The 23,375-nt window shown below is 37.3% G+C and overlaps 1 protein-coding gene across 1 annotated transcript; it reads right to left on the bottom strand.

Moving 5' to 3' along the window:
- Positions 1-21,457: 21,457 nt before the first annotated feature.
- Positions 21,458-22,833, bottom strand: LOC116116167 (cation/H(+) antiporter 20-like). The gene is made up of 2 exons (XM_031402263.1): positions 22,003-22,833; positions 21,458-21,932 (listed from the first exon to the last, which is right to left on the bottom strand). The coding sequence occupies exons 1-2, from the start codon at positions 22,831-22,833 to the stop codon at positions 21,561-21,563; spliced, it is 1,203 nt and encodes a 400-aa protein (XP_031258123.1). The 3' UTR covers positions 21,458-21,560.
- Between the last annotated feature and the right edge of the window lie 542 nt (positions 22,834-23,375).

The raw sequence follows: 23,375 nt of genomic DNA, 5'->3' as shown, positions 1-23,375 counted from the left end.
ATTCTAGGATCACAACCAAAACAAAAAATTTATATAAATATCTCTTAGATTTCAAACGCCACAAGAATCAGGTAAATTAGAGTTGTGAAGCTAAAGTTACACCCATTTTAGTGCAGCGTGTTCACTCATGCCACGACCCAAAAATCCTTTTCTGCGAACAATATTTAAATATTCATAACTTCTTCATTTAAGCTATGATTCTGATTCTTTACTCTTCAACATGCATGCTCAAAATCCTCATTTTTTAGCACCTAAATACCTAAAAATTCATAAAACATACCTGTGATTCTAGAAAACAAAAGAATTATCAAAATTAAGTAAAATTAGCAAATTAAACCTAATTCCCACACAACATACCCTTAAAATCACAAAGTATGAGTGCACTTTCAAGCACTCATCATTCATTCCTTTCACAGCGGCTTTCTGGTGACATTCTTCAACTTCCATTTGTAAGTAAGTGTTCCAAATTTACTTTTCCAGTATTCTTTTTATTTTGCACTTGCATTTTATTGTTAGGATGGCCATTGTCTTGGCCTAGTTAGTTCTAGGGTTTAAACCCACTAAGTTGGGTTTTAGGAGCATTTAGATGAGCGGTCACCAAAATCCTTCGTTGGGATTTTGGTTTGGTTGTTAGGAGTCGTCACAAGGTGCTCGTTTGCAAGCTTCCTGGGTGCTTGAACCGAATGCAAGTGTGGATAAGTAGTAACACTTGTTTTTTCGTGTTTCAGGTGTGAGCTACCCAAGATGACATCCAGCAACCAGAGTATTGATAAACTCTTCGAAGAAGGCTCCTTGACATTTTTGGTTGATTTCGAGGAGAGAGTTCAAGAAGAATTCACAGCCGAGGTATTAGAGAGTAGTCAGGATAGTGGAGTCGAGGTCTCGTGGAGCACAAGCGAGGAACCAATCATAACGAGACCTCGACAGTCGACTAGACATAGTAAAGAGTCGACCTCGTCGATTACTGTTGATGATACAGGTCGCATAAAAGAGGAATATGCGATCGACTGTGCTCTTTTCCTACCGGGTGAATACTCATGGAAGGATCCCCTCACCGGTTGGGTGGCCATCTCCGAAACCCTCTTGAGCTATGGATTGTCAATCCTACGCTCACCCCTTTATCGCCAAATTTTTTGAACACTTTAACCTCGTTCCCCTTCAATTAATGGGGAACTTGTATATAATAATCATAGGGATGTAGCTAGCATTCAAATTTGCTAGCTTGCACGAGCTATCTGTTGAGGAGCTCGTTCATTTTTATAGCTTGAAGAAAAGTCAAGATGACAAGTACTATCTCTCTAAGACGAAGAGGAAAGACCTTAGAGGATTAGTCGAGGTGCCAAAGAAGATCAAAAATTAGGACTCAGACCACTTCTTTTAGTACAGTGGGGATGTTGATAGAGATGGCAATGGGCTCGATATTTTTGGGTCCCGACCTGACCTCGCCCGAAAAGGTCGGGCTTTACCCAATGTTTGTGGGCTTGGGCTTGGGCCTAATTTTAAAGCCCGACCTCGGGTACGGGTCAGGCTTGGGTATGTCTTTAGGCCCGGCTCGACAATTTTAGTATTAATTATACTAAATTACCCTTATACTATATATTTAACTATAAGATTATCCTACATATATATACTCATTTTTCCAAAACCCTACATGGATGGATGCACTTTGTGGAAAGTTATTTATATATTTGGTGAGTATTCAAAAATAAATTAATATTTAAAAATTGTTTCTAGAATTAAAATATAAAAAAAATAATTTGAAATTTACTAATATTTAAAAATTCACATTATGAAAATGGGCGGGCTTGGGTCGGGCCTGAGGTTACAAAAAGTCTGTCGGGCCGGGCTTGGGCTTTACTTGTCATACCCGTGACGGGCTCGGGCTGGGCTTGGGCCTTTGTTATGAGGTCGGGCTTGGGCTTGGGCCAAGGGGTACCCGGTCCCGTCTCGGCCCATTGCCATCACTAGATGTTGATGCCTTTGGGAACGAATCTTGTAGGTTTTCTTGTATTAACTTCGCAATTAGGTGTTTGTCAGTCGGGCTTAAAATGACTTATTCTATCTCTTTTGTAGGAAATCGCAAGCGGAACTACATGTGGACGAGCTCACTTTTGCCACTACAAGCATTTAGTACTCTTTTTGGGAGTGATCACAATGTGACTTCACTTATCATGCGCACGCACTTGATTGCATTCGAGTTTTGCTGATCTTCAGCAATCTTTACCACCATCTTCGAAGCAAAACCCAAGAAGATGAAGAAACGTTTGTGTGACTTGGCTTGCCTTATAAAAACATTTTTCCTTTTCCATTTATATGCAATTTACTATTGTTCTCACAGATTCGAAGTACACTAAGAGGCCCAAGAGCCACAACCGGAAGATCTCGACTAATGCTATTGTGAAAAAGCAGGTCATAGCTTCTACTCAGCCAAGCGAGGTTGAGCCAAAGTTGAACTCTCAGCTCGCTGTCAAATAGTACTGGGGGTGAGCTTGAAGGGGCTTCAAGCTCGAAGAAGCTTGCAACTGACCCCAAGGAAGTTGCAAAGAAAACTGCCCCCGGGCTCTAGAAGAGATCGAAGAAAAATGTTAGTAAGCTTAGAGAAGGCTCGGAAAAGACGGTAGCGAAGTCTCGTATTTTGGCGAAGGACTTGGCCAAGAAAAAAAGCGGTCTGATGGCTAAGGCTACTGGGCCAATAAGCAGCCAAAAAGCTTCTTTGTGAGGGCATGGCGATGAAGAAGAAACCGACAAGCTCAAGGCCAAAATAGATGAACAGCCTAAACATATCGCTGCGGGGGCCTCTATCGTAAGGAGCACAGTGTCCACAAGGCTTTATAATGATTATAAGGTGCTGCTCCCACATGAGCAACTTTCTCATGCCACGGGCACAATCACGAGGGTAAATTAGCTTGTTTCTCCTCTTTTTGATTCTTTTCTTTTGTAGAATTATTCACCCTTCTTTTTCTTCCTTTCAAGCTTGCATGTTGAACATTCTCTATCATGACAACTTCGATACGCTAGAAAATGCAACCAAAGTTCAAGAAGACATGATAAAGCTTAGAGAAGAAACGTTCAAGAAGACTCGGAACAAGAGGAGGAGAACAAGGAGTTGAGAGATGAGCTTAATCAACATAAAGTAGAGCAAGCCGAAGTCCTAGCTCTTAAGGAAAGAGAGTTTGTTGATAAGCTTTCTCAGGTCGAGGCTTCCAAGGGCTCATTGACCCAAGATCAAGACCATTTACGAGGTCTCAACAACAAACTAACCTCCAAGCTTACAGCTGCTCAAGCCAAGTTTGGGGATTTGGAGAGCGAACTAATAGCTTGAGATTGCGAGTTGTTGTAGGCTCAGGAAGATTGTAAAGAGGTCTCAGCAAACGTCGCCCTTCTGATTAATGAAGACGACAGAGTAAAATCCGTCGACGAAGAGCATGATTGGGAGACGTCGGTAAATTTGGTCAAGCTCATGTGGGAGAGTAATCCCTCACTTGACTTTTCCTTCCTCCCCACTGAGTATCATACTGAGGTCGAGAGGATGAGGGCTGAGGCTGCATGGTTGGAGTTTGTTTACTTAAACAACTCTAAGTTTGATAAAGGTTTGGATGGTAAGGTTGAGATCGATGAAGAGAAACCTGTGATCAAGAATGTCAACTCGCCTACTGTTGAGGCAACTCCTAGGGAGAAAGTCAACGAAGAACACCCCAGGGTGGCTAAAGAAAGGGTCACCTCAGAAGTTCCAACTGAAACTTCCAAGGTTGCTAAGGATGGTACCACCTCGGATACTTCGGCCAAAGATCTCCCTCTAGCTTAGATTTTCATTTGTACTTCCTTTTTTGAACAATCCTTGTAATGAAAATATTATGAATGGGAATGGTTTAAGCTTTTTTACTTAATTCTTTATTATTGCCTATTGTTTTTCTTCGAAGTCAAAGTAACTTAGGTAGCGAACTTAATAAATATTGAGATCGAATTTGCTCTTGAGTTGTGCTTTTGTCAACTTTCTCAAGAACTTTTCAAACAGGTAAGAGGATCTTTTTCTCGTGACGATGTCGAGTTTGGGTTAGTTACCCGTCTCGAGTCATTCACTGAGTTTTTAAGTGATTCCTCCTCGACGTGCTTTTCTCAATGATCTTCCAAGTTGCTTTTTGTCGGGTCATGGGGTACACCCTTGTTGAGCTTGCACTATGGCATGACTATAGAGCTAGGCCGCCTTTTTGAGCTTCTGACTTCGAGTTTCTTTTGTAATGTTTGCTTAGATTGAGATCTCAATAGACTTTCAAAAACAAAATTTGGTTGTAGAATAATATTTGCTTGCTTTATATTAATGAAATGTTGACCATAAGTGGCCTTACAACTTATAATAATAAAGAACATAAAATAAGAAACAAAAACTGAACCCGAGCCAGTTACTGATAATACTTATGATGATGCTCAGCATTCCATGCTCGCAAAACTGTTGTGTCATTTAAATATTCCAGGTGAAAAGTTTCTAGTGTGAGCTTTGCTGAAATCTTGAAAGGACCTTCCTATTTGGGCCCAAGTGGGGGCGTCTTTTGCCCTAAGGACAATTTTCTTTAGGACTAAATCCCTTACCTCGAAATCGCGATTCTTTACTTTTGAGTTGAAGTATTTCTTTGCCTGTTGTTCATATGAGGCTATTCTTAATTGGGATTTAGATTGGTGTTCTTCGATTAAATCCAATTTTAAGCATAACAACTCTTCATTGATATCTTTGTCGAAGACTGATCATCGAAACGAGCCAACTCCAACTTCTATTGGAGCCATTGCTTCACATCCATAAGTGAGCAAGAATGGGACTCTCCAGTCGAGCTTTTGGCCATGGCTCTATATGATCACAATACTTCGAGTAGCTCATCTGTCCATCTTTCTTTGAGAGAATCAAGATTTTTTTGTCATAGTGTGCTTAATTACTTTGTTTACCGCTTCGACCTGTCCATTAGCTTGAGGTCAATAGACAGTTGAAAAACTTTTCCTTATATCGAGCCTTTCACAAAACGTCTTGAAATCCTCACAATCAACTTGTTTCCCATTATCAGTGATGATAGTATGTGGGATTCCAAACCTGCAGATGATGTTTTTGTAGACGAAGTCCTTTAATTTGTTTGTTGTTATTGTCACCAAAGGTTCGACTTTTGCCCACTTGGTGCAGTAGTTGACTGCGACTACTGCAAACTTTACTCCTCATTTTCCCTAAGGTAGCAGGCATATTAAATCAATCCCCAAAATTACGAATGGCCATGGACTTGTTAGAGTTGTGAGCTCTTGGGGTGGAGCTCAAGAAATGTTGGCAAATCTTTGACACTTGTCGCACTTTCGAACAAAGTTAGTTACGTCATCATAAACAGTCAAGCAATAGTATATCTATCGGAGTATCTTGTATGCCAAAATCGTCCCCCGACATGATTTCCACAGATTCCTTGGTTGATTTCCTTCAAAATGTTGTCCACCTTTTTATGGTCAACACATCACAATAGCAGGGTGTTGTATCCCTGCTTGCAAAGCTTTTCATTTATAAGGGTGAAGCGAGCTGACTTTGCACGGATGGTTATGGCTTCATTTCTATCCCCAAGAACTATTCCATCTTTTAAATAGGCTGTTATAAGATTCATCTAGCTACATCTCTGCCCCATTTCCATTACTACTTCTCCTGATGCGAGGATGTTAGGGCTTTGCAAAAGTTTAATCGAAATTGAGCTCATAGCTTCTTTACTTAATGTCGAAGCAAGGTGAGCTAAAGCATCAACCACTGAATTCTGTTCTCTGAGGATTTGTTGCACTGTGTAGCTCTTAGAGGACTCAAGCTCTCAATTTACCTTTTGGAGATAAGATGCCATTCTTTCTTCCTTAGCTTGGTATTCCTCGGAGATTTGATGCACGACGAGTTGAGAATCACTGTAAATCTTAATCAACTCTGCCCCCATTTCCTTGGCTAAACAAATTCTTGTGAGCATGACCTCATACTCTACTTCATTGTTGGAGGCGACAAAACCGAATCTAATTGTAGCCTGAATTAGATGCCTCTTGGGATCTTCAAGCAGGAGCCCCACCCTCACTCCTTTTTCAATGAAGGAACCATCCACATATAAGGTCCATTGCCACAGCCTTTTGAGCTTTTCCTCTACTGAACTACTTTCATTAAAAGTGTTTACTTCAGACGAGCTCAATTCCCTTTTGGGCTAATAGAAAAACTCTAAAATAAAGTCTGTCAGTGCTTGCCCTTTGATCGCTGTTTTTGGGAAGTACTTGATGTCATGTTGGTTCAATTCTATTACCCATTGAATTAATTGTCCCGAAGCCTCGAGCTTTTACATCAGTTTCTTGAGTGGAAAGTTTCTTAGCACGTACACAGTATGTGCCTGGAAGTATGGCCGTAACTTCTTAGCTACCACAAGGAGTGCTAAAGCGAGCTTGTCTATCTTCAGGTACCTCGTTTAACCATCGAGTAACTGCTTGCTTATATAATAGATGGGCCATTGAACTCCCCATTCCTTGTGCATCAGGGTAGCGCTGATTGCAAACTGAGAAACCAATAAATACAACATAAGGCGCTCACTTGGGATAAGTTTTGACAATAGTGGAGGATGTCCTAGGCACCTTTTCAGTTCTTGGAAAGCTTTCTTGCATTCCTCTATCCAATTGAAACCCTTATTGCCTTTCAAAGTCTTAAAAAATGGTAAGCATCTGTCAATTGCTCGGGAAACAAACCTGCATAGTGCAACCACTTACCCTATCAGGCTATGAACTTGCTTTATTTTTGTCGGGCTCATGTTCAGTAAGGCTTAGATTTTTTCTGGATTGGTCTCAATACCTCGCTGATTCACCAAGAATCCCAAGAATTTTCCAAAGCTGACTCCAAAAGCATACTTCAAAGGGTTCAATCACACACGGTATTTTCTAAGGATATTGAACATCTCGCCCAAGTGATCAGTGTGACTCTTTGCGCTTGGGTTTGCCAATTTGTTTAGCAAACATTTTATTAACTAAACGCTAATAGGTCGCTCCAGCGTTCTTCAGTCCGAATGAAATAACCCTATAACAATAAATACCCCGGTCAGTAATAAAGGAGGTGTTTTCTTCGTCTAGCTAATACATTAGGATTTGGTTGTATCTCAAGTATGCATCAATAAAGTTGAGTAATGCGTTTCTAGTTGTCGCTTCAACTAGCTGACCGATCCGGGGTAGCAAAAAGTTGTCTTTGGGACACACTTTGTTGAGATCAATAAAATCGTCACAAATCTGCCACTTGCCATTTGATTTCTTCACTAAAACCAGGTTGGCGAGCCAATCTAAAAACTTTACTTCTTTTATGAAGTTGACGTTTAGGAGTTTATCAACTTCATCTTTGAGCAGTTGAGATTGCTTAGAATCAATCGACCTTTTTTTTACCTAATTGACCAGGCTTCAGGGTCGATGTTCAGTCAGTGGCACATCACCTCGGGATTTATTCTCACCATGTTCGCATGAACCCAGGCGAATAAATCAAGATTCTATTTGAAGAACCCCACCAATCTATTTGCCAACTTGTTGATTAAGTTACTCTTGTTCTCAAGATGCGAGTTGGATCTTCGTCAGTGGTAGGAACCTCGTGCAACTCTTCTATTGGCCCAACTGAAAGTTTCTCTTTATTGATGCGAGGATCAATTGTATCTTCCAAAGGCCCGGGCTTTGGCCTAGTTTTCACAATAACCATGGTCTTTGAATGTGGCCACTTTTTTGCTGCAATTGTTGCTCTATTGTAGCTAGGGCTACAAAAACAAAAAACAAAAAAACCGAATCGGGAAACCAAAGCAAAACCAGACTGAAAAATTGATTTTCCAGATTAACTGGTTCGGTTTCAGTTTTCAAAAATAACCAAACCAAATTTCTAGTTCGGTTAACGGTTTAAGGGCAATATTAAACCGGTTAACCAAAACCGATTTTGAAAAAAATAAAAAAAAAAAAATATCCCTGCTTTTTTTCCCCAACTTTTTCTTGGGTATTAGGTATGCAGACTATAGCTTGTTTCTCCTACACATTTCTTAGGTATGCTTCTCCACTCAATTATTTTTCTTTTCGTCTTTTTCTCTTTTCTCTTTCTTTTCAAACTTTTCTTCTTCTGTTCCTCTCCTTCATCAATTTCCTTTTTCTTTTTCGTTTTCTTCTCTTCCTCTCCTTTTCCACTTTTCCTTTTCTTTTTCGTCTTCTTCTCCTTTCACTTTTTTATTTCTTTTTCTTTTTCTTCTTCTCCATTTCTTCTCTTTCACTACTTTTCTGTTTGGATTTGGATAAGAGGTGAGAAGAGAACGCCATGATCAGACTTCAGCCTTCCTCTTCTTCGATGGTTTGGTAGCTTTTTTGCTTTAGGGTTTGTTTAGAAGCTCTACGTCTGTGTTTTTGTTTATGAGATGTCTCAATCTGAGACTAAGTGAGACTAGAGGTGGAACAAATGGGTCGAGTTAGGCGGGTCAACCCTAACCCGGCCCGCATTGACCCCCTTAACCCAGCCCACATTAAAGAGGGTTCAACCCAGACCGCCAATAAGGTGGGCCAGGTTGAACCTAACCTGCATGCAACCTCCGAGCGGGCCGGGTTGATATATGGCAACCCGGCGACCCGCGAGTTGCTATTTTGTCTTTTTGGAGAAAGGCCAGCCAACCCGACGGGTTAGTTGAAAAAAAAAACAAAATTAATTTTTTTTTTGAATACCCTTTTTACCCTTGAAATATAACTGTTTTATAGCAGTTAGAGGAGTCTTTTTCGTCATTTTATTTTCCCATTTTTTTCTATAAATTGGCCCTAAACTCTCATATTTTCTCACATCTCAAATTCTCTCATTCTCTCATTTTCTTTAATCTCTAATCTCTAATCTCTCAATTATTCTCTTTGTTATCAATTTGCTCTTATTTTAATTTTTATCAGTTTTTGCAATTTTCAATTCATATTTCAATTCTCCTTCTTTAATTTTTTATTTCTTCTACATCAATTTTTTTTTTTTTAACTACAATGGATAGATATTTCTCTCCCATCAATTTCAATGATGAAGGAAACTACTATCGTATTCCGAGTCCCACTGAATTTACTAACATAAATGCAGGAGATTCAAATAGTCCCGCTTTCCCAGTCTCAGAATCTGATACACCTCAAAATATGCCCCTGATTCCTCCCCATGCTGCTACACCCATAGCTCTCGGTGGTTCTAGAAGTCGTCCTCGTCCAACTTCGTCTCAAGCTGAAGCGGGTTCATCAACTGTTGTCGAAACCGAAGACAGACACACATCAGACATTTGGGTGCATTTTGACAAGTTTTACGAGACAGAAAATGGAGTTCAAGTCAAGAAAGCAAGATGCAAATATTGTGGAAATATTTATAAAGCTGATTCAGGTAATGGTACTAGTACTTTAAAAATGCATGCTAATAAATATATTTTTTAACTTGTAAATAGAGAAACCAATCAAACTCAAATAACTAATATGGGTACTACTTGGCGTTATAATTCTGATGTATATAGGGAACAATTAGTTTTATATATTACTGCAACTGATCAACCTATTAATATGGTTGAAGATAAATATTTTGAAAGATTTATTAAAAATTCATTTTTTCCAGGATTTAAAAGTTATTCTAAAACTGCAACTAGAAATGATTTAATAAAATTGTTTTTTAAAATGAAATTAGAATTAAAAAATAAAATACATAGTTGTCATGTTAGTGTGGCTCTAACTGTCGATATTTGGAGTGGTAGAGCTAAACAATATTATGTTTGTGTGACTAGTCATTATTTTGATTACGAATGTAAATTAAATAAATCTTTATTAGGATTTAGATTAATGGATGCGGATCATAATGGTCAACAAATTTATAAGAAAATTGTTGAAGTTTTAGAAGATTATGATGTTGTTAATAAAGTGATAAGTTTAACTTTAGATAATGCAATTGCTAATACTATAGCTATAGATTTTTTTTAAAGTAATTATCCTTTTTATAACAATTTGAAGTTTTTTCACCAACGTTGTGCATGTCACATTATTAATTTAATTGTGAAAAGTGGTATGAAAACAATTAACGAAAATATTAATAGAATTAGGGATTGTTTAGCTTGGATTACTAGTAGTAATAAAAGAAATGATAAATTTCAAGATGCTTGTATAAAATCAAACATGTCTCCTGGAACTTTTGCATTAGACATGCCTGTTAGATGGAATAGTACTTATTAATGTTTGATTCATGTTTACCTTATGCAAATTTAATTAGTTATTTTGTAGCAAATAATAGAGATCCTCATTATTTGGTAGAAAATGATTGGCATATAGCTAAAATATTTCATTCTTTTCTTAAAAAAATTTACCAATCCACTTTACAACTTTCTAGTGTGTATTATCCTACTAGTCCATTGGTAATACATATAATTATAAAAATTTCAGAGCTATTTACAAAAAACAAAAACAATGAAATTTTAAAGGAACAAATAAAGGCAATGGAATTTTTTTTTTTTTAAATATTGGAAACCCATTCCTTTTCTTTATTGTTTAGGTGTTATATTTGATCCTAGAATTAAAGTAGCAGGTTTAGAAAATGGTTTAGACACATGATCTGAAAATTTACAAAACGAAGCATATGTCAATCAACTAGGAGAGGTAAGAGATTGTCTTGCAGAGGTATATTTCCAATATGAAAACAGGTATGCGAACCCGCAAAGATGTGAAATACCCAAGGAAGTTGCATTAGAAGAAACAAGTGAAAGCTTTTACTCCTGGAGTGCATTTAATAGGTCGAAGAGGACCTGAACCCGAAGCATAGCCTCTTCTTCAGAAGCACCAACAACGTCAACGAATATACTGTCTTCCATGCAGTCACATAGTAATGAGCTTCAACAATATTTAGGAACCCCCGAAATGTTACCAGCAGATCCACAACAAATAGCCAACTTTGATGTATTAGAATATTGGAAAACCAGAAAATGTATTTTTCCGATATTATCAAGACTTGCCTTGGATGTTTTTGCTGTTCCTATCTCAACTGTCTCATTCGAACAAACATTTAGTGCAAATGGAAGAATTTTAAATGAAAGGAGGACTAAACTTTCACAAAAAATGATTGAAGTCCTCACATGTCTTCGAGATTGGGAACGGTCGCGCCATCAAGATCAATACGAGGTTATCGACGATACTTTAATAGAATCATTTCAATTTTGTAATATAGATGATACGGATGAGGGAGGTCCTAGTCAACCCCCAAATTAGTTGTTTTGTAAATTGTAACTTGATAAATGAATAAATCCAATTTTTCTTATATTACAATTTTATTATATTAAAATTGAATTAATATTTGAAATATTAAGTTAACAAAAAAAAAAAAAATTAATTGAATTATTGATATTTGAAAAGTTAACTAAAAACAATTACACAAAAGAAAAGAAAATAAAAGAAAAAATTAAATTAAAAAAAAAGGGTTAACTCGGCCCGGCCCGGCCCGCAGCATAACCCGCTGGGTTAGGGTTGGCTAGGCGGGCTGCTTTTCCACCATTAAGTGAGATTGATTCTGTGCGTCTCAAGTGTTGGTTTGCTTGTTATGTAAGCATTGGAATATGTTTTGGGGTATTTGAAATTGACAACTATGAGGCACCCATTTAGTGTCCTTGCTATTCTAAAGAGTCCAACTTCAAATTTTATTAGAATCGATTTATAAACCGGTTAACCGATAACCGAACCGATAATTCGGTTTGGTTTTAGTTTGAATTATCCTTTGAACTGAAAAACCGGTTCGGTTTGAAAAGTGTACAATCCAGTTTGGTTAACCAGATTTCCACGCCCCTGATTGTAGCATTCCTTAAAGTCTTTCTGAGAGCCCTTACCACTTCAATTCCATTAGGAGTAGGAAACTTCATTGCTTGGCAACGAACTGAGGTGATCACATTTAGGTCATCTAAAAGTGGCCTCCCTAGTACGACATTATACGTGGTCGGGCAGTCAACCACCATGAATTCTGCCATTATTGTCATTATCTGGGGTTTTTCCCTGAGAGTCACTAGCAGAGTTATTGTGCCTTTGAGGACCAAACTGTCCCAAATAAATCCATATAGTGGTGGCAAGCATCGTTTCAGATCTCGCTCGGTGAACCTTATTTCTTGGAAGGCCCCTAAGTAGATAATATTGACTGTACTACCATTGTCAACTATTATCTAGAACGCTCGGCTATTGCCAATCCTTATCATCATTACGATCACATGATGGTTAGGGCAAGGTAATAGATCGCCCTCTTCTTTCATGAAGCATATCACTTCACTTTCTGCTTTGAGCTGTTTTGGCAGCCTTGCTTCAAAACTCATAACTCAGATAGTCGAGTTTGTTATGGCTTCTTGCGGATATTGCTCGCGAGCATGTCTAGAGTTTCACACAATGTTAGGCCCCCCATAGATCATTCTTACCATGACATTGTCAGGCTGTTGGAATTGCTGATGTTGACCATTCTGGTCGTTCTACTTATCATGAGCTTGGTTTCCTTTCGCAAACTCTTTCAGATGACCTCTCCTTATTAGATTTTCAATTGCATCCTTCAGGGCTTAGCAATCATTTGTGTTATGCCTAATATCTTTGTGGAATCTGCAATATTTATGTCGAGCCCTTTTATTTGGTGCCCTCCTCATTTTCTCTAGGGAAGGCAATTTTCAAGCCTCACAAGAGACCTCATAAATTCGAGCTACATCCTCCACCAAAGGAGTATACTCTGCAAATCGAGGAAAAGGTTCTTTCTCTCAACAAAAATTTTTTCGCTGCCTTTTTTAGAACCTATTCTGATCCTTGTCACCTTGATCTGGGCCTCTTCTTTTATCTGTTGAGCAATCTTGTTATTAGTTGGAGCCTATTTTTTAGGAGCTGCCAGCTAAGACTGCCAGTGAACTCTCAACTCACTAATGTTGGGCCACCATTTGATAGAATTTTGCCAAACTCACATGATTTTCACTTTGAAGCTCTTTCCATAGTTTTGTTTGTGGCTTTATTCCGCCAATCAATAAGGTCCGGATCGATTCCTCTGGTGCATCTACAACTTTGGATTACTCATTCTAGAACCTTGTTAAATGCAAAGCCAAGGATTCGTCTTTTTCTTGACAAATATTGCTCAAGTAGTTGAGAGGCACGGTGAACTGTCTCCTTGCTTGGAATTGTTAGAGATAATGACAAAAACTATTGCCACAATTGGATCGAATTCACCTTGAGTCTTTTGTACCATTCACACTTCGCCAAGTTAGAGACCTGATTCAATTCCATCAGATTGTTAAAAGTGTCTATGTGGACTCTGGGATCTCCTTTCCCATCGAACATATTCTCTAGCACCCTAAAATATCCTTGGGGAAGTGGGGCCTAACGAACCTCCTCCAAGAATGGAGAACTTACTATCCTTTCCGTAGAGTTATTCTAGCGGGCTCTCAGATCATCGAGCATTCTTTGCACTTGATCTAACTATGCATTATCCGGAGGGTTCTGTACACGAGCTCTATTCAATCTCACCTCAAGAATATGAGTTTTAAGATCGATTGCTTGTGAGCCTATCATGTCTTGTGTGCAAGGTGAAATCATGATAGCTAGGATAGTATGTATTATCGTGCTCTTGCCTACAATGTTGGTTAGAAGCTGAACGTCGGTTATTGTCAGGTTAGGGTGCATGGTTGATCTCGCGTGCTTGCGAGGTATGAGCTTGCCTTTGGCGTGGGTTAAAACTGGCATGCTAGCACTGGACATTTCATCGTTTAGGACAAGAATCTCCTCGGCGACCATTATTCTCATTCTCCCCCACGAGCTCCTTGCTTGGTCACCTTCTAGGATAAAGTTGTTCCTAGGCTTCGCACTTGTGAGTGGAATGTGCCTTTTCTTACCCAAGATGGCAGTCGCTTCTTGCTGCTGACAAACCAGATTGGTCGCCAACTGGCATATTTTGCTTGTTGGGGGTAGGTTTAGTGAAATGTGGCTGGTCAAGATTTAGGTTGGTCTGCTGCTCTTTTCTCAATTCTGCCATATTTTGTTGCACTACTTGTACAACTAACGAACTTATCATATCCATCAGTTGACTATTTCCTGGGTTGGAGGTCCCTGCTCTAGTTGATTGGCGATCGGTTGTGGTGGTGGCACTAGTGTCAAATGGCCATGAGTAGCAGTCTGACTCACTTCTTGATGGGTTGTGTCCACGTTATCATGGTTTTCGGTGACTGCCTTGGATCTTGTACGAGCCATAGAGAATTTCAAGTGCATGGTTGTCACTAAAATTGTCTTTTCCTGCTGGGAATAAAGAGCTTGTCAGGGGCTCTCCTTCTAACGCCAAAATGTTGGTTCAAAAAATTGCACCAATCAGAGAGATCTGATTGACCTTGACAGAATTAGAACAAATGTGTGCATGATCACTGGAATCAACAATGAATAATAATATGGATGCAAACAATGAATGAACACAAGAGGATTTTTTAAGTGGTTTGGCAAGCTATAACTGCAGCCTATGTCCACTGTTGTTTTTATTGCTTAAGGAGGTAAAAAAATATGCCTTTTGTCTACAAGCAAAGTCTAACCCCTTTTTCATTGTTTTTAAGGGTATTTGTACATGGTTTTTACAAAGGAAATAGAGATAAATCTAGGATTGCAATCAAACTTGGTATGCATCCTATGATTTCTGCGATTGTGTAGTGAGATCCCACTACAATCAATGCTAATCTTATCCTCTCTAAAATATTAGAGATTGATGCTTATCCTTTGATCTGTCAAACAGCTGTCAAGATTTGTCGCTGCGACAAGCTTCTACTGGGTCAGGCTTATTCTAGTCGCATTGATTCTGGGTCAAACTACAATTCTGTGGGCTTTTGAGATCTCTGAGCTTCCAAAAAAATCACACACAATAGTGGGTATATTTAGGGCTGTGCAAAACCGGGTACCCAAACCGGTTTTGCTTGAAAAATCAGGTACCCCTAAAAGGGTACCCAAAAATTGAACCGTTTTTTAGGGTACCCGAATATTCGAGTCGATTTTCGGTTACCCTGTTTATGACCCGAATTTGCATAACCTTCCTTGCATTTTTTTTTTTTTACATTGCAATTTGCAGATACAATTCCTCCAATATAGTAAATCAGCTTTTAATTTAATACCTTAAATACTTAACAAGATCTCAAAATTCAACACTATTAAAGATCAAATAAACAACTATAGACAAAATTAGAAAATAAACAAAAATACTCTCCAAAGTCCATATTTAATCAACTAAACCCAATATATATATATAACAAAAACTGACTCAAATCTTTACATCATAACTAAGAACTTAAAACAACATAAGAAGAATAGTGATGAATAAAAGTTTAAAACCAAACCTTGAATCAAAGATTGACGAATGAAGAAGCCAAGAAGTGAAGAAGATGTCTGACGTGATGGACAAAAGTGAGAGGAAGGATGTAACACCCACATGGAGGTACGTAATTTAATTTACGCTCTTATACCTTTAGTTGATTTTTGCTAAAGTTATTTTGAGAAAATGTGAAGAAAATACCTTAAACTTGCATTAAGGGTAAAATGGTAAATTAATTGAAATTGTGGGGAGTGAAAAGAGATAGAATTTCATGAAGAATGCAATAAAAATGAGGGCATTATGGTAATTGACTAAGGGACATAGATGAAATCTTAAAGAAAGTGCAAGGGCAAAATGGAAAACTATATATAATTTTATGTTATATCAAGGATTGAAGAGTGAAACCCTAGCCACTCTTCAACCCATTTTCACGCCACCTTCTCCTCCAAATCCTCTCAATTTCTTCACTTCTTTTTCAAAAGAAATTCATAGATTTTGGGTATTTTTGAGTGGATTTTCAATCCCAAGCATCTTTAGATAAGATCCATGCACTAAGAAGTAATTTTTAATTTTTTTAAAGTGTTGAATTTTGATGGTTTGTGCTCAGAGGATTTAAGAGGAAGAGAGTTTGATCAAAGGAGATTCTTAAAGGGTTGAATTGCTCATATCAAAGATAAGTAAATCCTACCCTAAGTATGATTTAAGTTATGTTGTGTAGAGAATTTTCTTTATGCATATATATGTGTTATATGTAGAATTGTTGATGGATTTGGTGTTGAATGATGATTAGAACCTATCCATGAGAAGTTGAGTCGGTGTATTTGATACTTGATGAATGTTTGGTTGAAATTTGGAAGAATTGAAGTGGAAATTTTGGAGTGTGTATTTTGGGCAGATTTGGCAATAGTTATGGAGGATTTTATTCCAAGTTTTTGGTGGCCTAGAAGAGAGATAGAAGTGTAACCAAATTAGTGTTGATTTGTGCACATGAATTGTTTGATAAAATGTCAAAGAGAAGTACATGTATGAGTATGATTATGTGTTACTTTGGGATGAGTTTGTAGATGGTAGAGAATGACATGTTTGCATTCTATAATGCATAATTGCATTTAAACTTTGATGAAATGTCAAAGAGAAGTACATGTATGAGTATTATTATGTGTTACTTTGGGATGAGTTTGTAGATGGTAGAGAATGACATGTTTGCATTCTATAATGCATAATTGCATTTAAACATGTGAATTTAGAAAGAATTATAAGCATGAAACCATCTACATGCATACATATTTATAAGAGTATGAGAAAGCACTAAAATATGTTAAAGAGAAAATAGAAAGAAATGAGAATATTAAAGATATTCAAATCCGAATTTTTAGTTAAAAAGTGTAAAAGAAAAAAAAAAAAAAAAAAAAAAAAAAAAAAAGGTTGTTGCGATGGGGAACCCATGAGTGACATACCCCACATGCACGCCGCCTTTAGTGAGCGCCTCAGATTCAGAAAGAAGAATTGTACAGTCTGTTAGAAGTGCGTGTGGATGAGGCCTGTACCCAAAATTAGAGAATCACTCACACACCAGGGCTCCAAATTCATGCCTCAACCAAGTCCATCATCAAGAAAAGAACAGAACGAAAAAAAACAAAAACGAATAAGAAAAATAGAAAAGAAAATGCATAATTTGTGCATTTGTGCGTTTGCATCATGAATATGCATAATAACATGCTCATTATCCTGAGTAGTGAAAAATTAGAAAATTTAGAGAAAAATAGAGAGCAAAACAGAGAAAGAATGAGAAAGAACAGAAAGAAAAACAGAGAAAGAATAGAGAATAATCGGGAAATGAGATGTAAGGAAAAGAAAATTCAGAATTTAAGCAACGGAAAGAGAAGGGTAGCATAGCGGGTTTACTTACTGAACAATTAGTGCTCACTCCGTTGTTTTTAATGTTTTTGCAGGTAATAGGTGAGTTGCGGTCGCTTGGAACGTCACGCAGTGGAAGGGTTGGGCTACACTGTCAAGTTGCTATTTTGAGTATATTTTGTAAATATTTGTATATAAAGAAAAATTAAATATGGGCCCATACTTTATTACTCATTTATATGTGTATTTTCTCATATATATTTTTAATGAGTTTTACTGATTATTTTACGAGTATACTAGCTAGAAAGAAAGTATTACAAAGGACTCAAACATGAAGAAGCCAAGAAAATGTCTGACGTGATAGACAAAATTGAGAGGAAGATTTGAAGAAGAAATCAAGAAGAGGCAAATAGCAATTGGAATGGAGAATTGGAAAGAAATGTGCGGGTTACTAGGTTAGACTTTTAGGGCAAATACAAGGGCTTTTGCCTCTTGAAAGTTGAAAGTGTTAGAGTAGGTGCCCTAAAGCCAATAAATTACTGTAGTATTGACTCTTCGTAATCATGTTTTATTATCAATAAAAGGCATTTATCTATGCCATATGATCTAATTATATTCGTATAAGAAAATGGTATATGTCCTTAGGATAATAGAACCGTGATAAGGGCATCGAGTGTTTGAAATCTCGATAGTGAAAACCCTATGAACACATACAGTAGTCATTCTAGAAACGTTCATAACCCCAGTATTATCTTGACCTAGGGCACAAATAATACAGTATGACTATCATAGTGTTGGACGACCCTGTCGAAAGGTATTGATAGATCTTACTTGTCAAGGTTGTTTAGTGACAACCTGGTGCAACACATGGGTGCTTGCTTATAAGCAAGTTCACTGAACCAACCCACCAGAGGATTTGATACGTTTATAAGTCCTAAAACACTTGTAAACATAAGTGGACAAGGAATTGCAAGTCCTGAAACACTTGCTAATTCAGTTGAATTGAAGAATTTCACTCCAAGTCCTAAAACACTTGGATTATGGAATGTGGGAAGCAATAGAGGAAATTTCTCCTAAGCAAGTTCCAAGGAGGGAGAGAGCCCAAGCATTTCGGCCCAAACCATTCCAAGTCCAAGCCCAACAAGGGAAGCTCAAGCCTACCAAGAAAGAAGTCCAAGTGTTGAAAAGGTCCAATCCAGCCCAAGTCTCATTCCAAAGATCCACATGAACCCTCATTGGATCCATTTGCATGATTCTCAAGCCCAAATTCTTACACCCTTATTAGTAGACTTAATTAGGATCATTGATCAAGTTTTGATCTAATGAAATAAGCTTATTTCAACTAATGGGGTGGTTAAAGACATAGATCCTAGAATTAGGGAATAATATCTCTTTTGCATTAAATAGGCATGGCCTTGCTTTTTAAATGAATGGCTTGTAATATTAGTTAAGTTTATTTCATTTTAATGTATTTGTCAATTACTTGTTTATCCTTGTATTTGCCTATATAAGGGCAACTATTTCATTGTAACAATTAGCTTATGAAATATATGAAATTTGGTTTATCCATTTGAGAGACCTTGTCTGTTCTTGAGCGTGCATTCTTTATCCAAGTCTTGGCAAGGGGATTTGGTGGTGAATTAATTCAAGTTGGTGGAGTAATCCTTTAAGCTTGAAGTGTTTCTACTTGTCTTGGTCCAGATTTGCAAGTAAGTGTGACTTAGTTCATGTTTTCAATTTGGCTGAATTTCTACTTGATTTTTGGAGTGTGTTGTGTTAATGAATTGGTTGGAAATTGATCAGAATTCCATATGGATTGTAATCCCAGTGTCTATGTAATAAATCTTCTAACGAATAGTGGTACATGTGATCCTTAGACTTAAGATCACTGGAGCGCCTTGTACACCGATTGATGTAGTTTGACACTAGCCCAACGTAGTTATATTTAGAGCTATCAATACGGTCATGATTGGCTATATTAAGGAGTGTATCAAGACTAGGTGGATCAACAGATTCATCACTCCCGGGTATGGGAGAAATTATCTCACTGAATAATTTGGTAGATGGCAACGACATTAAATCTATGGCCACAGTGGGATTGAATTGTAGCTCAATTCAATCTATTCCGATCATTGGTCCAATAACCAAATACCGACATATCAAGGATATCTGAGGTTGATACTACTTCTATACCTCGGCCTTGATGAGATAATAGATGATGAAAAGATTGAATTGTAAGGTAACCATATCATTGATAAGTAGCGATTTTCTAAATCCGGATCCATCAAGTGGCCATGAGCCTGGCTAGAGGTAAATCTTGGTCTGTGTCGAGTAGGACAATTGATTGATTTTCAATTGCGATACTATTCACTACCGATACGATGAGGAGCCTTTGGGTCGCACACATAGAAGACAGGATAAGAACATAATTCGTGAGAGGGGTATTTTCATCATTTATGATGAAATGGCATTTTGGTAATCTCACAGTGCAATTAAATTTGCTGAGATTGTTGCTTAAATTTAATTTTGTATGGAAATTAAATTAGTGAGATTATATATATATATATATATATATATTATTATAATATATCTATAATATATATTATATATATATAGATATTATATATATATTATATATTTGAATTCAATATATAATGGATATTATCTAATATTAATATTAATAATATGAAATTCAAATTTGGTTTTTAAATTTGAATTGAATTGAATTTAAATATAATGGATGTTATCTAATATTAATATTGATAATATGAAATTCAAATTTTGGTTTTTAAATCTGAATTAGAAATGACATGTTTGGTTGCATAGGGAATCTATTCCAAATTGGAATAAGTTGTTTGCTATTCGAATTGGAATAGATGGCTATTCCAAGTCGGCATAGGATTTTAGTGTGCACTATTTAATTGCAACCAAAAATTAAATAATTTAATGATTGAGTTGCTAAATTGAAACCCTAGCCACTCTTCTCTCTCTCAAAAACGTCATCCCCTTTTGTGAGGAAAATAATTTTTCTATCTAGGAAAAATTCTACTGTGATTTGTTCTTGTAGGTGAGTGATCTTCCTAGCCTAGAAGTCTCTCATCGACAGTAGTCTTGTCTTCGTGTGGATATCGGGAGTGCAGTTCTATTTTGAATTGGCTTGCGAATCCAACATCAAATCAAAGGAGCCTCCAATGCTGGTATGATATATTTTCTTTAATTTGATTTCTTTTATGCAAAATAATGTAAATGGCGTAATGATAATGGGTTAAAGGTTAGGGGATCTTGAATAAATTTTTTTTCAATTCCGCTGCATAATGGATTCGTTAACTTACAGAAAAGAGTTAAAGGAAAATGAAGTTTAAAAAAAACGGGTTTTTTATTTTTTTAATAATACCGAGTATCAGGTACCCGGTTCTCTTAAAATATATACCTGATTCCCGAACCAAGTACCCATAAAATCGGGTTCGGTTAACGGTTTTTTTTTTCACACCCTTAGGTATGTTATATAGATTACTAAATTGCCCCTATTTTTTAATATTATTTAGATTAATTTTAACCCCTACATTTGAGAATTTAGCTAAAACACCATCACAATAAAAGTTTAAAAATTAATAAAAACATCTCATCACCACCAGTCGGTAGTCATGCGTCACCACCAGTCGGTAGTCATGCGTCGATCTAACTATTGTTAATGGCCAGATAGATCAACAAATCTGGTCATTAACAACGGCCAAAGATTTGCTCGTTAACAACGGCCAGATCGACGCACAGACGGCTAGATCTAATTGATAGTTCATCGTTCCAAAGGCGTCTGTCGGCAAGTAGTGGTGGTGGCCAGCGGAGGGCGATAGTGGCCAAGTCCGGTATTCTTGTAAATTGTTTTCAATATAAGGGCATTCTTGTCCAAAAGTTTTGTTTATAAGAATAAAATAGTCTATGAATATTTTTATAAATTGTTTTCAAAACAAGAGCATTTTTGTCCAAAAGTTTTAATAGTTTGGGAAAAAATTATAACAAAAATAAGATTACCAAGTAATCTCAAAATACGTAAGAAAATTATGGTATTCAGATTACTACCTATATAACTAACAGTGATTACTATTGGTTTTAAAAAATTACTGAAATCTTATATTACTTATCAAGTAAACATAATAATATAAATAATATAAAATGATATTATCTCAGTGAATAACCCTCGACCAAACAGCCCTAAAAGTAAATGAGATCCGAAGACCTTATTTATATACATATAGCGAAGTCCAAATTAACAGTTAAGGTTGAAGTAGCTGATCTCTAAGAACTGAACTTCAGGTTCCCCACCAAACATACTTGTACATCTGAATAGTGGAGCTATAAAGGCACGTGCACATTAATTTCCTAATCATCCTCACACACGGGATTCTTCAGCTATATTCCTTGCATGAATTATCTTGTCAGAAACCGTTTTAGAGACATTAGTTTCATTTCCTTCAGCATTGTGCTGGCATTGGATCACAAGAACGGATGATAAAATGCAATAGTGTGATGAAGCCAAAATGTTTCCAATCGGTCCCAGCTCCACGTTCTCGGCCTGATTATCGGCAATTTTTGCCTCCATATTTGATGGGAACCTTCCTTTCCCAACTAATACAAGGTCGTAATCCCTACTTTGCCCAATCGTTAGCAGTTCCTGTTTGATGTTGCTCATCATCTTCTCTTGGTACTCCACTGACTCGCTCAACTTCCTCTTGAATCCCTCCAGTGCGACATCATCCAGTTCCTGCTCATGGCATTTCAGCACACTAGATAAACACTGTTTAAAATCATTGACTCATGTTGGAAAATTTTACCTTTTCCCCCTCGCAGTTAATCTCGTTCCTTGATAAGCCATTGTCGTTCTCAATGAACCTTACTAGAGTCTGCTTAAATGTTGCTTGTTCTGCCATTCTGCCGCCTAGTTCCAAAGATTTCCGATCATCGGGGCCCCCGACGAATACAATGCATACCCTTTTCGGCATGGAAGCGGTGGAGTCTCCCACCGTCTTAGACTCGCAACTAAATCCACGGTCGACGAGCACTGCCACCGAGCAAGGTGCATTCTGTAAAACCTTCCGGTTGACCTCTCTCCAACTAGGTAAAACGCTATCCATCGCCTCTGCGCCGTCTCCTCCTCTCCACTGTTTGCGGAAGGACAAGATGATCATCGTCACCCTCTTGTCCTCCGCAACATGGAAAATGTCCTCATTCATTGAAGACAACGATGAAATGGCTGTCAAATGGCGAATAATGGCTCTTCCCTGTTGCTTATAAGTTTCAAATGCAGTGACTATTTGATTATTTGACATGCCCCGACGGACTTTATTAATGAAAGGAACGCCATTCTTTCGAGCTTTCTGAACCATAACAATCGACGACGAGCGGTCAGTGAGCTCAACAAGGTGCATGACGTAGAGTTTGAGACGGGATATCTTGGTGTTCCTCATTAACTCTATAACATTGATGAGTGAAGGAACACTTTCAGGACCGTGTATGCAAGCCAAGATCCGAAATTCGTCTTCTGGTTTCTCGCCATTCGCTGATTTTCTCTCCAATTGTTGTCGAGTTTGAGTAGTAACACTACGGAGGGGTTTGTAAATCGCCAAAACTGTTGGAGTTGTCATGAGAGTAGTAACGAGTGCCATGAGCACCAAAATTGCGAACACCTCATCATTAAGAACCTGTTGATCAACACCATAACACNAAAAAAAAAAAAAAAAGTTCCTAAATAATCATGTCCAAGAAGATTACATTGTTAAATTTTATGAAATTAGAGGCATTTGTTGGACCTAGCAATGGCATAAAGATATTGGGCCAAAATGTAGAAAATATAAGTAATCTAGACCCATCTGTTTGAAAGCTTTGAAAGAAGCTAATACTTGAAAGGTATGTTTGACATGTAACATAACATAGCATTAAGCACATTGTGCAACATAACATAACATTGAATAATACTACACATACATCATTCCCATACAAAATTTCTCATACAACATTATGTGGCAAGATGTGATTGGGTGAAAGTTTAATTTTAACTTTAAATTAGCCAATCATATCTTACCACATAATGTTGTATGGAAAATGTTGTATGAAAATGTTGTATATGTAGTATTACTCCATAACATTAAGCACATTGTATAATGTATAATATAGTATAACATTACATTGTATTATATAATGCTATGCT

Source organism: Pistacia vera, unplaced genomic scaffold, assembly GCF_008641045.1.
Source record: "Pistacia vera cultivar Batoury unplaced genomic scaffold, PisVer_v2 Contig763, whole genome shotgun sequence".
NCBI classification, from domain to species: domain Eukaryota; kingdom Viridiplantae; phylum Streptophyta; class Magnoliopsida; order Sapindales; family Anacardiaceae; genus Pistacia; species Pistacia vera.
The sequence above is the reverse complement of the archived record's forward strand: the minus strand, read 5'-3'. Positions and strand labels throughout refer to the sequence as shown.